Source organism: Polyergus mexicanus, unplaced genomic scaffold, assembly GCF_030449975.1.
Source record: "Polyergus mexicanus isolate NDT 795.1 unplaced genomic scaffold, iyPolMexi1.0 SCAF_18, whole genome shotgun sequence".
NCBI lineage: Eukaryota > Metazoa > Arthropoda > Insecta > Hymenoptera > Formicidae > Polyergus > Polyergus mexicanus.
In genome coordinates this window covers 5,679,743-5,693,497 of record NW_027223338.1, presented here as the reverse complement: position 1 = coordinate 5,693,497, position 13,755 = coordinate 5,679,743, and the positions used below count along the sequence as shown (strand labels likewise).

At 31.6% G+C, this 13,755-nt stretch overlaps 4 protein-coding genes across 7 annotated transcripts in view; 3 read left to right on the top strand and 1 right to left on the bottom strand.

Moving 5' to 3' along the window:
• Positions 1-173, bottom strand: part of LOC138940997 (uncharacterized) — a 33,554-nt gene extending 33,381 nt beyond the window's left edge. Inside the window, exon 1 of the mRNA XM_070310243.1 lies at positions 1-173. The gene's annotated coding sequence lies outside the window, so the exon portion shown is untranslated.
• Positions 174-963: 790 nt separating this feature from the next.
• LOC138941058 (ester hydrolase C11orf54 homolog) lies at positions 964-3,323 on the top strand. Of its 2 annotated transcripts, none has more exons than XM_070310372.1 (7): positions 964-1,091; positions 1,564-1,711; positions 1,796-1,894; positions 1,978-2,156; positions 2,237-2,528; positions 2,623-2,789; positions 3,038-3,223. In XM_070310372.1, exons 2-7 carry the CDS (start codon positions 1,621-1,623, stop codon positions 3,212-3,214), a joined length of 1,005 nt encoding a protein of 334 aa, XP_070166473.1. In that variant the 5' UTR covers positions 964-1,091; positions 1,564-1,620; the 3' UTR covers positions 3,215-3,223. The 2 variants fall into 2 exon arrangements, with proteins under 2 accessions (XP_070166473.1, XP_070166472.1); XM_070310371.1 differs by having other exon boundaries at positions 965-1,097; positions 3,038-3,323.
• LOC138941057 (ester hydrolase C11orf54 homolog) lies at positions 3,133-5,885 on the top strand. Of its 3 annotated transcripts, none has more exons than XM_070310369.1 (7): positions 3,133-3,223; positions 4,208-4,310; positions 4,403-4,501; positions 4,567-4,766; positions 4,985-5,267; positions 5,339-5,514; positions 5,587-5,885. In XM_070310369.1, exons 2-7 carry the CDS (start codon positions 4,217-4,219, stop codon positions 5,725-5,727), a joined length of 993 nt encoding a protein of 330 aa, XP_070166470.1. In that variant the 5' UTR covers positions 3,133-3,223; positions 4,208-4,216; the 3' UTR covers positions 5,728-5,885. The 3 variants fall into 3 exon arrangements, with proteins under 3 accessions (XP_070166470.1, XP_070166471.1, XP_070166469.1); XM_070310370.1 differs by having other exon boundaries at positions 5,339-5,434; positions 5,587-5,691; XM_070310368.1 differs by having other exon boundaries at positions 5,339-5,885.
• Positions 5,886-6,949: 1,064 nt separating this feature from the next.
• On the top strand, positions 6,950-12,858 carry LOC138941137 (solute carrier family 35 member G1). The gene is made up of 3 exons (XM_070310518.1): positions 6,950-7,848; positions 8,615-8,830; positions 9,026-12,858. The coding sequence occupies exons 1-3, from the start codon at positions 7,537-7,539 to the stop codon at positions 9,518-9,520; spliced, it is 1,023 nt and encodes a 340-aa protein (XP_070166619.1). The 5' UTR covers positions 6,950-7,536; the 3' UTR covers positions 9,521-12,858.
• Positions 12,859-13,755: the final 897 nt, after the last annotated feature.

Here is a 13,755-nt window from a genome sequence, read left to right as displayed (position 1 = left end):
CTGTTTTTAATTTCAAATTTTACAGCCACACGAAGAAAAGAAGATGTAAGAAATTCTTCTAAAACTTTTTGTGCAAAACACACACAGACACACACACACACACACAATTTGCCTCTGAATTTGGCAAGGAAATGGAACGGTCCATTGAAGGCGTGTTACACGTGCGATATCGATGACGTTGAGAGACGAACAATGTTGCCTTAAGATGTATACGCGCAGACGTACTCGTTGAACGTACTCGTTTGGCGCAGATACATATATATATGTATCGAATATGCCACCGCATAGACATGATCTTTTAATATCATTTATTACACCCGCTCGTATCTCGGCCTGCAAATACACTCTGACGTTTATACATCGTTACATTTACACGAATTTTAAGCTTTTTACACGACTGCATTCATGCACGAAAGAAAAAAACGTATATATAATAAGCGCACTTCATTTCTACTTTTTCCCTCTACATAAAAATATTTCGATATTTTTGTATATTGATATGTATAATTATATATTAGAAAAAAAAGATCACGCGCATTTAATGAAATAAACAATTAAATTAAATCCGGAAAATGGATTCCTGATTTACAACTTTATGAATGTAGTATGGACATGCACCAAACGGTGATTTTATCGGCAGTGTCGTACAATTGATTTGGCTACATAATTCCTCCAAAATAAATGCAGATAGCGGTAGTAAACGGGGCTTACAATTAAGGTTATATAATGATAAATGTAAAATGATTTTGTACAAATTATATGATAATATTTAACAGTATCATATTGTCATATTTATTATATTATTAAAATTGTCAAGTTTTATCGCTATAAAAGAAATAAAGAAATTATATTTCTGTAGGAGTTTAGGAATCTGTCAACTGTCAATGAAACAGCTGTTTGAGCACTTTTTTTAAATTATGCAACACACACACAGTAAAGTACTACTGTGTACTTGTGTATTAGAATCTAAGACTCTAGTACACAGTATTATGTATGTGTTATATACACGAGAAAATATATCATCGATAAGTTTTATAAATCTTTCTACAACGAGCATTTCTTGATAACACAACATACATTGCGCAATAAACGTATATGTAATAATAAAATTCATAATTCTGTACAATATTTTATATTTTACGTTATTTCGATATCTCTTATCATATCAATGTGAAATCTTTATAATCTTTATAATCAATATAATCTTTAGGCATTTACTTGCTATAAACAAAATAAAATTTTTTTTACTTGCGATGTATGAAACAATTTTGATTATTTGAAAATATTCGCTATTTATTAAAAATTACATATTTATACAGACAGATCAGTCTCTAGAAATGATTTTTAACAATAGCTCTTATTTTATGTTTTATGATATATATTAAATATAATCTTGTGATATACTTAGAAAATATGTGATAATTAATATGCAATTCTGTTTCACAAAATTGTGAAAACTTGATAGTGCATTGTGAGAGAAGAATCCATATCATACTCTGTGATTAGATAAGACTATCGATGACTGAATATATATAGTTTGAGACATCGCAGAATTTTTTGCAGAACCATTTATCGATCCAAACCAATCCTATCATTGTCTACTAGTTGCTGATTTGCAAAATGGATTGGAACAAAGAACCTCTGGATCCATCTAAATTAAACATTACAACAAGACCATTGCATCAACCTCCTCTCGATGAATTAATGAATGGTAATTATGAAATACTCTATAGATTTTGTAATGAGAAATTGCTATTAGAAATAATATAATCTTTATTATATCGTGTAATAATAGTTCTAGCAGGAGGATTGACTACGAATTTTGCGGAAGCTACTATCGATATAGCTGATTGCCCTGATCTTGAAGGATGGCCCTACATTTTTTACCGAGATGGTATTAAAAGAAAAAGACTATAAGCAACCAGAAATTCATTTGTGACTCGTATTTTTTGGAGCTAAGAGATTATTCTTCTTCAGGTTTGTGTGGTAGTCCAATTATTTTAGATATTGGTGGTCCAGCATATCTTCTACCAACTGCCCAGAAAGATAAATTTTATGATATTAAACTGTTACTACGTCACTTAAATTACAATCATAATGCACTTGTCATTGGTGCAGGAGCTGGACCGTGGCCACATACAGGTTCCAATTGCGAGGTATTATGAATCTTTTATTTAAATTGATAACATCTATTACTTGAAAACTAGTAAAAAACATTACAAAATTTCTATTTTAGCTTATTATGAAAGTAAATATAACGGTAAATAATAAAGTTGAACCAAGAGATAATGGAGTAGGGAATGGAACGCATTATGCATTTGTAAATAAGTCCAATGGAGAATGCAGACTTGAACGAGTGCTTGCCAATGAAGATGAAACTACTTTTGCGTTATTGGCTAATCTATATGTATGTGAAGGCAACCCAGGAAAAGTCATAAGAGTACGTGCTAAAAAGCGTACTGGAAAGCTGGATTTTATATCGTGCATGCAGAAAGCATTGGAGAATCATTATAAAGATAAGCTTGTTGGTAGGTTTACCGTAAATTACTTATACCGCTATAGTATAGAGTTAAATTATAGCATGAGCACTCAAAAATAGCTGTCAAATATTTATAAACTTAGGCTTGGGCGGTATGTTCGAGATGAGGAACGGAAAAGTAAAGCAGCATGTTATGCCGGATTTTTCCGACACTCCGTTGAATACTGAAACCCAGCTTAACAATTGGTTACATTTCTATGATATGGAAACTCCTTTGGTAGCTGTTGGCACATTTGTTAGCGCCGAGACAGTAAGTAAATTTCATCCGTAACGAAAGAAAACAAAAATATATACTATATAGGATGTTCGTGTTGTGTATATATATGACTTTAAAATATTAAATATTTGTGTATACTTTAAAGAGAGAAAAAGTATCATATGTATAAAAGCAAAATAATTGATATAAACTTTAAATGCGACCGAAATAATTATCTATAAATTCATATTAAATAATTATTTTATACGTATTTTTATTTTATTCTGAGATATTTTTTTCAGGATTTAGATCTCAGAGTCCAGCATTTCCATAGTGCCTCTCATGAGAATCAAGTGGGTGGGCATTATCATATTGATACGACGCCAAATACTATTGAGTATGAAGGCTACTTTAATGTGGCAGCTACGCTTTATCGCATCGATCAACCTCCTAATAAATTGCAATTTGGAAAAGATTAATCCCATGCAGTGAGTTGGATTTTATCCAAATAACTTTACTCGTAAACCAATGCAAAACTGCCTCAACCATACAACATTGTAGAAAAAAAATATGATATATTTTATTATACAATTTATTCCAAATATAATTTTTGCAAATAAAAATATTTATTTTTCCAGTCATGCTAAATCCCATGAGATCATTGGTTTTTAATCGATGATCATATTAGATCAATATAAAGACATTATCGATTGTTAATTAATCAGTAGATTAAACGATATTATAATAACAATAAAGCAGATATGATAATGATATAAGAATAAATTATGATTATTTTTTTAGCTAATATTTTATTTTTTTGCATTTTATTAGCTAATTTTTTAATATAAGCAGTCTATCAAATATTTTATTAAAATGCACTATTAGCTGTTGTGTTTATATATAATAAATTGATTGACAAATTAATAAACTATGATAATATAATAATATATACACAGAAGTTTATAAAAATAAAAATCATGCTATGTATGTGTGTGTGTGTGTATTAATTTATTTATTTATTTTTAAATCTTTTTTTTTAGATTAAAAATTATGTAAATTTTTACAAAATAATATTGACTTGTGTGTTACCAATGACATTCGTTCTATTATTTGTTTTGCTATCTTTTTCCGTTATGCCTAAAGACAATTTCGCTCTTGCCAGAATTCTTTCTGCTATGTTATTGACATTCGATCATACGATCCGAGAGAAATCATCTTTCTGGTTGTGTTAATTAAAATTTTCAGAACTTAAATAGGCTGCAGTTATAAATTATTCTTTTTCACGGTGTACATATTTTTATAGTAAGTAGACTATGTTATATATGATTATTCCTTTAGACATGCAATTTTTGCACTCTTTCACCGCATTAAAATTTAAAATGATCTGCTATATCGCATTATAATATTATATAATAATTTGCAATTTTCTCGATTTGCCTGTAAATGTTTAATGTCTTCGTGATTTGCACAAGTTGTAGATTATGAGGACCAGAGTCGTCAACCGTCGTCCAAAGATATTGCACACGATTAGAACGGTAGACTTGTATCTACCAGGACAGAACAAACTCGCAAAAGGTAAATCTATAATATTCGCAACTTTATATTCTCAGATACGATAATATATTTAAAGCGGATATGTAATAATAATGTAATATATGTAATAATAGTTCTAGAAGATGGATTGAAGAAAAATTTTGCAGATGTTAGCATTGAATGGGTAAATTGTCCTGACTTGACTCAAGAACCATTCAATCTTGCCGCACCAGGTGAGAGATCCATTAAACACTTCGAAATTTTTGCTTTGAAAGCGCATGTATCTATATATTTTTAGGATTATGTGGTCACACGTCACTTGTATATATCGGTGATTCGGAATATTCGGAACATGTGGATCCCGAGAATCTAGATCCGAGAATGGCGAAAACATACTACATAAAAGATATTTTAAAACTACTCGGTCGTGACAAATGTAACTCCTTTATTTTCGGTGATGGTATGGTTCAACGACCATCAAATAGGCGTTTAGACGAAGTATATATATATATATATATATCATCGTTAATTAATGCAAAATATATGATATATGTCATTAAAATCGTTCCTTTATTTTAGTTTATCTCTATTTTTGCATTTTAGTTTAAAAGATTTAATTGAATAATTAATTGTTCAATTTTTGTTTTAATTTACTTTAATTCCTCTAACCATTTTTTATTACTTTGTCTTTTATTTTACTTTCTATTTCTGTACAGCTTGTTATGAACGCGTCGTTTTGGTCAGCAGACAAAGGAATAACGCGAATGAGAAATAAAAGTTGCGTCATATTTGCAAATCCAGAAACAAAAGAATGCAACTTGGAAATGTTAAGTGGCTTTGAGCCTAAATGCACTATACATGGAACTTTCTTTCTCAGCGAAGGTTTAAGAGCGGATGTTTTGAAAGTGCACGTCAAGAAATATCTCGGCCCATATTCATTTATACAATCGATGCGGTTTGCGCTTCAAGAATATTTTGGAGAACGGGAACTACTTGTCGGTAAGGGACAACACAATACAATGTAATAAATAGACAATAAATAGACAAACTGTGTGCGTTTGTTTTTATAGGTATGGCTGGTGTATCCGTGAGTAATGCAAAATACAAGCATGAACGCAAAACAAATCATTCGGAATATTCACGGATTGGTGATACTTCTCATTTATGTAATATAGATATATCTACAGTAATTAGCACGTTTAACAGCAGCCTCTTTAGACATATTCCAGAATTTCCGATTAGAATAGTAATATCAATGTCCGAGCTCTTAAAATTAATTGCGTCATATAGTTTTATACATGAACTTTATATTTTTCAGGCATTGAATTCTACTGAAAATACCCATTTTTTATGTCATTTGAATACACTCGAACGGCCATTTCCATATGATGCTACGGTAAACGACATAGAATTTATGGGATACTTTTTCCTTGCGGGGCAGCTCTATCGTGTGATATAACCATATAATTTTTAAGTATAACATTTAATTGATATTAAATATCGCAGTGTTGTGGTCATTGGCACTTGATTATAATTATAATAATGCTGATATGGCTAATGCTTTCTTATGCTTATATTTCTAATACTTTTTTTTTATATGTGCATATTAAATTTATTTTTTTAGAGATACTACATTTTTATTTCATTTATATTATATATATTTTTTATATTTATTTATTTTTATTGTCTTACATCTTATTAGGCAATCTAATTTTTAAATCATTACATTTTTCTATTTGTATGGAATATATTATTAGTTGTTTATATAGTTGATTTATGTAATAAACAAATAATTAATATATAAACATTAATAATATAATTATAACAATCATAATTATAATAAGAAATATTTATAATTATTATGATATAATAAAAGAATTATTGCAACTCTGGAATGTTTCTCATTGTGTTGCCGAAAAATAATTCTATCAATAATATTTCTTAGACATTTTAATTGCAGTGATCAAAATTTTATAATGATTAATTTTTTATTGCATACGATTCTATAAATAAATTTTAAATTATGGTTATAATATGTGGTAACATATATGAATGCATCAATATCTCGGAGAGAAATCTCGCTCTCACCAAAATATTTTATGCCATGTGATTTATAAAAAGAATCTGATTGTATTGGAAAAATTCAAAATTTAAACAGGTTACGATTATAGATTATTTACTTTGTAGCATATATTATTAATATAAATTCTGTTGTGTACACATCGATGAGTAATATTAGACATTTAGGCGAGTCACCCGCTTCTCTCTTTATATCATGTTTTTTTTTTTACAGTATTTTAATAAGATATTCTTCTAAATTATTGAAAGGAAATATTAGACAGTTCATACAAAGTTATTTGTTACTTTTTATATTCTAATAAATTAATACTTATATATACATTATATATTTATCAAAATTTATTAATCAATTAATTAATAATCTGCAATAATATAATAATACAACAAAATAAACATATCTGAAAATTATATTGTGAAGGAATCAATGTATGTTTCTCGTATTTTGGTTAATGATCTTATCTTGATGAAAAAAATAACTATTTTAAATTTTGTAAAATCATTATAATATTCGCAGAGATAAATTTTAATCTCATCAACCGAAAAAAAAAAAAAATCTTTTGTAAATTCATACTGTCCATCAAAGCCTCTCTCTTTCTTTCCTATATTGAAGATAAATCATTTAAATTTTTACAAAATTTCCTTGTGTGTCATTCCTTATTTACAATATTACAAAATAACTTTGATCTCTTATCATCGATCGACGAACAATACAATTCTCTGTTGCTCTATTTCGTTATGTGTCTTGAGGAAAATTACACTCTTGCCAGAATATCATGTTTGTCAGCAGAAGAATAGGTGCTCTGTTAGAATTTCAAGAAATCTCTCCTAATAATAATTTATACATTAATGTTTAAATTTAAATTAAATTAAATTTTGAAAACTTATACATCACGAAATATTCAATATGCCAATCGGCTGTGCTTTCTTCCATCCGTCCTAAAACGCGATCTCATTACTTTTACCGGCATATTATGTGACCTTCTCATCTCACGTGGCTCTCCGAATCTTTCTAGCGTCATAATTAATCCCCAATAATCCGTCAGTCTAAGTTATGCTAATTGCGGGCGGACAACGTCGCAGATGTCGTCCGACGATAACGTACATTGTACATCTCTCGCGCTGTGTCAATCATTCGACACGCTTGCCTCCTCTCTTCGACCTTACGTAGTGTCGCGTGTATTGTATCACAATGAAATTCAGCATAGAGTCCACCGCGTCCTATAACAGCATTCATCCTGCTTATCATTATACCGAGCAATTCGCCAATAATGGCGAGACTTATCAGGAGGGCACTAGGTGGTACGGGGTCTTCCTCGCGTTCTTGTCGGGCACCTTCTTCACCATTAGTGCCGCTCTGGTCAAGGCGATACGCAATGTGGACCCTATGATATTGCTGGCTATCCGTGCCCTGTTGCAGATCCTGGTGATGATCGTCGTGGCCTGCAGATCGTCCGGTGAACTCTTCGGCCCTTCCGGACGGAGGATACTTGTACATTTTCAGGTAATGCTCACTTGTATGTCAAGACGATACGGTATAAATATATATATATATATATAGATGTATGAAGAATTCTTAATGTAGTGTATAGAAAGTTTCCGAAACCATAAATTAATATTTTTTTTTTTCACATTTTCTGATACAACTAGAATTCGATTATTTTTTGAAATTCAAACACATTTAAATATTTTTTTATTCAAGTCTCTATACAAAAAAAAGAAACTGTATCTTGAATACGATCTGTCTTGATGACAATTATGATAATTAATGGAACAATAATGGAGTAATGATGTATCAATCGTTTTAGTTTTATGAAAGAAATATCTCTATCGCTCTAATATACACGGGACTAGTCGCTCGCTTCTCTCTGTCTTTCAATTGATTACATATACGAAATAATTACTCGCTTATCCGCAGGCGTCCGCATTTTACGACGCGTATCGTATTATTGCATTAAGCCGGAAAAGATTGGCATTGACATTATTTATTCATAACATCTGCGTCCGCGTGCAAAGTTCAGCTCGCGTTTCACGAGAAAGTACTTATGTTATAATGTTACATTTAACATTTTAATAATGCAATAACGAAAAACTGGAGATGATAATTTAGCAATAATAATAAGCTGTTATTACCCCGAATCACATTAATAATTTTTTTTTTTTTTTTTTAAATAAAATATTTTCAACTTTAGAAAACAGAGAACATAAGCTTTGCTTTTTTTTTCACAATTGTCTCGCTCGATTTATGTCACTTGATTCTGTCCTTCCAGGGCCTAGTAGGCGGCATGACTCTATCACTGCTGTACTACAGCTTCCGAGAATTACCTTTAGGAGATGCCACAACAATCATATTTAGCTCGCCGGTGATCGTCATCGCGCTCTCCTTCCTCTTCTTGAAGGAGCCCTGCGGCGTTCTGCGCATACTGGTGATCTGCACGCTCTTTGCAGGCGTCGTCCTCGTCGCCAGACCACCCTTCTTATTCCAGGTAATCGAAAACGAAGAGAATGGATCCCATCCAGATCCAATGATAGAAAAATCTCACAGTTGCACCGCGAGATTTTCCGATTTTCCAAAGGATTCAAACCTAGTTTTCTTGAAATCTCAAACAAGATATTAATTTCAAAGTCGAAGAATTTTAAGTTTATGTCAATCATCGATCAAATCACATCTTCCTTTTCAGATTCACCGTGCCGAGAGTTATAATCTTATGGGATACCTGTGTGCCATCCTGGCGACCATCTTCACGGCGCTCAACATCGTCGTCACGAGGAAATGTTCGGAGATACATTACTCTATTCTGGTGTTAAATCTGTCGTGCTGGTCGTTCGCCTCGTCTGTCTTCTTCTACTTTACAATGTCCGGTCACGAGACCAACTATAAACTACACAAGTTCTGGCTGCCACACGACTGGTTCACCTGGGGCCAGATTATGCTGGTGGCGTTGACCGGCCTGACCGGCCAAGTCCTGGTGACGAAAGCATTGAAGATCGAGGGCGCGGGTAAAGTGTCGGTCACCAGGTCGCTGGACATCATATTGGCGTATGTAATCCAGATATATATCTTCGGCGAGAAATCGACATCGACCAGTCTGACAGGGGCGATCTTCATCATCTCCTCTGTGGTTTGCATGGGCTTCGAGAAGGAGATCTACGCCGTTTGCGATTTCATTCCCTAATCGCGAACAAAACAATTGTTCGAGGTTGAGTAAATCGCGAGGGAAAAGAAAATCTTCGAACGCGAACAGTCTGATCTCGTGTTGTACTTGTGGCGAGAATAGATGAATCTCTCCTTAAAATAAATAGTTGGAATATCACGACGGTATCGGATCGTAACAAGTGATATTAATAAATCTTAACGTTAATATATTAATAATATCAATTTATATATATATTTTTTTTTAATCAATTGTGTTACTGTACAATAAGTTTCCAAAGAGGTCGGTTGATTCGCAAGTAGCATTCGCGCTTTCGTTAGATTCTCTCCATTATCCTTTCTACATTTCTTTTCACATTTTAATTCTTAGAATGACGGTATATGACAGACATCAAGCGTTTTCAATCTCACGATAATAATAATGATAATAATGAATAATAATTATAAAATGACAGTAACAATGATAAAGTTACATAATTAGTTTCAGGCAAATCTACATGTATACAAATATACATAACGATAGCTTTGCAGCAATGTAACCGGGTAGAAATGCTCGTGCGACTACGTATAATACAATATATACATATACATATACATATACATATACATATATATATATATATATATATATATATATATATATATATATATTTATATCGATGATTTATTCAATGGGAAATCAAGAAAGGTATACAACTACGATTAACAGTAAACCGCTATACCATGTCCAAGATAATATAATTATGTACATGTGTGTTTTTATCTCTACTATCTCTGTCTCACGTCCCTGAGGAAATGCGCGGGAACGCGCGATCCTGTTAGTTTCATTGGAGAACGGACGCTACATCTCTCGTTTCTTTTTTTTTCTTTCTTTCTTTTTTTTTTTGATAGTGTGCTTAAAAATCTATACACATTTCAGAGTTCGATTTACAATTCGAGAGGTACATGTAATGTAGAATATACGCATGTCCTCGCACGCACACTTTCTCTCTCGCATACATCCATGCATTTTTTTTTTTCTTTCATTCTTCTCTCGATAAAATCGTGTGAAATTTTTATCATGCAACATCTTGTTATATCCTATGATCTATGACTATACTCTTCTGCCTTATTTTAATTAGAGAAAGTAGTCGCACTAATTACTTACACTATATACGAATGACTTCTCACACTTGAAAAAGGTATATGTGTGTCCGTATATGTATGTGTGTTCTTTTACTTTGCTTCGCTCTCGTTTCATCCCTACCCTTTCTCGTTTGATATTCTATATTTTCCCGTCATGTCTCTTGCATCCCAATACAATCGGATATGCTTCCTCTTAACGTAATCGCGAAAAATGTAATCGTCAAATTCATTCGGGGAGACACACACGATCGAGGGATACATCGTCGTCAGCGATGTAACAGAGGAATGTATATCGCTAAAAATTCTTTCGCGAAAAAGAAGGGCGAAATTTTCGAGCGGTTTACTCGCGTAATTTTCGCACTCTACACATTTTCCGTATATATATGTGTGTGTAAATATATGTATATATTTACATGTGTATATATATTCCTCTCTTTTTCTCCTCCAATATCCTTTTTTTTTTCTTTTATTTTACATTGGTCATATATCTCTCGTCCCTAAAGCGTATAATTCTCGCCACTGTACATGTAAGGGACACGTGTGTCTATATGTGTATATTCTGATATAATAATTATCTCGCTCTTTTCTCGATTCTCACACAAAGTAGCTGTGTTTTTTTTCGCGCAGCTATATATATAAATCTATATATGGTATTGCTAAATGAGGAAATTGTATTAGCTTTGTCGTGTAATTTGGGGGACACATGCGATAGAAAATACTCTACGATACAATTAAACGCCTCGAACATGGAGATCCTGAAGATTGAACGAGATCGCGACGAATAAACGAAACTTCCGATCACATTGAATCTCCTCGATAAATTATCAATTGACTATTGTCTATAACTCTCGAAAGATCCGAATGAATCCTGACCATCGGTTTGTAAAAAAATTAAATATAAGCAGCAAATTGATTATCAAAATTAATTCCTCATAATTAACTCCCCATTGTTTTACCAAACGTTGTATGAATTTAAAACTTCTTTTCACCCCCCCCCCCCCATAATGCAAAGTTTCCGATGCGGGCGCGATCTCACCCCCGTCTTCACGATATCCAAAAAAGATGCTCTTCCAGATTCGCTCGCCCACACTCACGATTATCGAATCTTTGCCGGCTCTCAGATGTCATATACTAAATATCCTTTCTTCTCAGACAGACCCGCTCTCTTTTCGATCTTTCCCGGAGAAATAGAAACGAATAGAAGTTTTTTGGTAGGCACTGTACGCCGCCGATCCTTATCATCACAGTATCAAACAATTAAATGTACATCTTACTACGTTTCGAGAAATACGCAATGCGGAAATTTTTTTCGTCGTATCCAAAAATACGTTTTGGCTACAAAAATAGGGCACATGCGCTAGTTTCTTTGTTTCTCCCCCTTATCTCTTCTTTGTTTTTTTCCTTTTCATTTTTTTTTTTTTTTTTTTGATTGATTTTTTTGATTAATTAACGCTGTGCAAGTATGAATACAAATGTCCGTCTAGAATACACACGTCAGCGTTCAGATAAGCGTTCCTTCGAGTATTGTTCCTTCTTTTTTTTTTAACATTCAGGAAGTTCTACGACCATTCTACTGCAACGTAAATATGCAATGTATGTATTTTCCTTCTTCTCTACCAGCGCTAAAGTTATCGGTGCGATACAAAATTTTTCCTTTTGTTAGCTAAATATAGTTACTGTAATCGTAAGGACACGTATGTTAGTAAAAATGTCGTTAGCGAGATAATAGTGTTATCCAAATAATTTGAAAAATTCGAAGTCATGGCAAGAGCGTGCATAAAGTGTTGAATCCAATATATTCTTCGTCGGTTAATAATAATGTCGCAAAGAAATTGGGTACATTTTTGAAAAATAATGATTCATATATATCATACTTGTCCCAGAAATTGTAATTTTAGAGTAATTTTAGAATAATTTAATTGTATGTGTGCGTAATCGTAATTTTAAAATAATTTTAGAATCACAATTTAAAAAAATAAATTAATAAAACTGAGCGTTTTCGATGAGTGACAGAAGTAATGTCATGTATTGTATCGTATTGTATACGCGAGAAAGATAAAGCCTTTGCAATTGATAGAGGTGAATGTGAAAAGCGCCAACTTAAAAACGCGTTTACGCATTAAAAAATCACATTTAGTTTTAATTATATATACTATTTATATTTAAATCGGAATAAAGCTTAACAGTGGAAAATCAAGAAAAAATATCCAAAAAAAAAAAAAGAAAATCCAATAAATCATTAGCTTTTTGCGTTCAAATTGTTAGACGCAATTCATGCAAATGAAAACATATATATATATATATATATATATATATATATATATATATATATATATATATATATATATATATATACACATACATATATATGCATATATACATATTGCATTAAAAACGAATAATCTTATACGACACAATAGAGATTAATTAATGAAATAAAAAATTTAATTAATTAATTAATTAAATAATTATTAAATACATGAAAAATTTGTGGATCTGATAATGAACAGCATGAGTCTCCGAAAATTAGAAAGCGAACAAATGCAAATCTTTTATAACACAGATTAATGTTATTCATATCGATGTATATATTTCTATTTCCTGTTCGTAAAACCGAGATCTCTCTTGCTCATATGATGATCGGCAATAAAAAAAGGTATCTGAATCAAGTACACTCATGTGAACTTGCAGCCACACACAATAATAGAATAACAAATTTATAGTCATTTATTACATTTTTTAAAGTAACAGCTATATCAGTGCGGCATTTTTTATACAATTTTGAATATATGTATATATATGTATATATAATATGTATATATGTGTGATATCGGTTTTCTTATAATATATATCAAAAAAACTTAAGAGCGTAACTAAATTTTATGTACAAGAGAACACGAAGTTGTTAATTTTGTAAAATTCAACGTGTGTCCAAAAATATAAAGAAAATTCAATTTTATTAAATTTGTGGATATTTCGCGGCGATTGCTTTCGAGACAGTGCTTATAATTGATTCTTTCTATCTTTCTGCTTGTACTCTAACAATACGCGTAATAACGTTATAATATTATTATATCGCATCTTATTCAATCGGCCGATCATGGTCACTGGTTACGATATAAATAATCATAT

Coding starts and splice junctions, on each gene's coding strand:
- LOC138941057 (XM_070310368.1), top strand. CDS start 4,217: ATGAGGACCAGAGTCGTCAACCGTCGTCCAAAGATATTGCACACGATT. Junction 4,311..4,402: donor ACAGAACAAACTCGCAAAAG/GTAAATCTATAA, acceptor ATGTAATAATAG/TTCTAGAAGATGGATTGAAG. Junction 4,767..4,984: donor CAAATAGGCGTTTAGACGAA/GTATATATATAT, acceptor ATTTCTGTACAG/CTTGTTATGAACGCGTCGTT.
- LOC138941058 (XM_070310371.1), top strand. CDS start 1,621: ATGGATTGGAACAAAGAACCTCTGGATCCATCTAAATTAAACATTACA. Junction 1,895..1,977: donor CTACATTTTTTACCGAGATG/GTATTAAAAGAA, acceptor ATTCTTCTTCAG/GTTTGTGTGGTAGTCCAATT. Junction 2,529..2,622: donor TTATAAAGATAAGCTTGTTG/GTAGGTTTACCG, acceptor TTATAAACTTAG/GCTTGGGCGGTATGTTCGAG.
- LOC138941137 (XM_070310518.1), top strand. CDS start 7,537: ATGAAATTCAGCATAGAGTCCACCGCGTCCTATAACAGCATTCATCCT. Junction 7,849..8,614: donor GGATACTTGTACATTTTCAG/GTAATGCTCACT, acceptor CTGTCCTTCCAG/GGCCTAGTAGGCGGCATGAC. Junction 8,831..9,025: donor GACCACCCTTCTTATTCCAG/GTAATCGAAAAC, acceptor CTTCCTTTTCAG/ATTCACCGTGCCGAGAGTTA.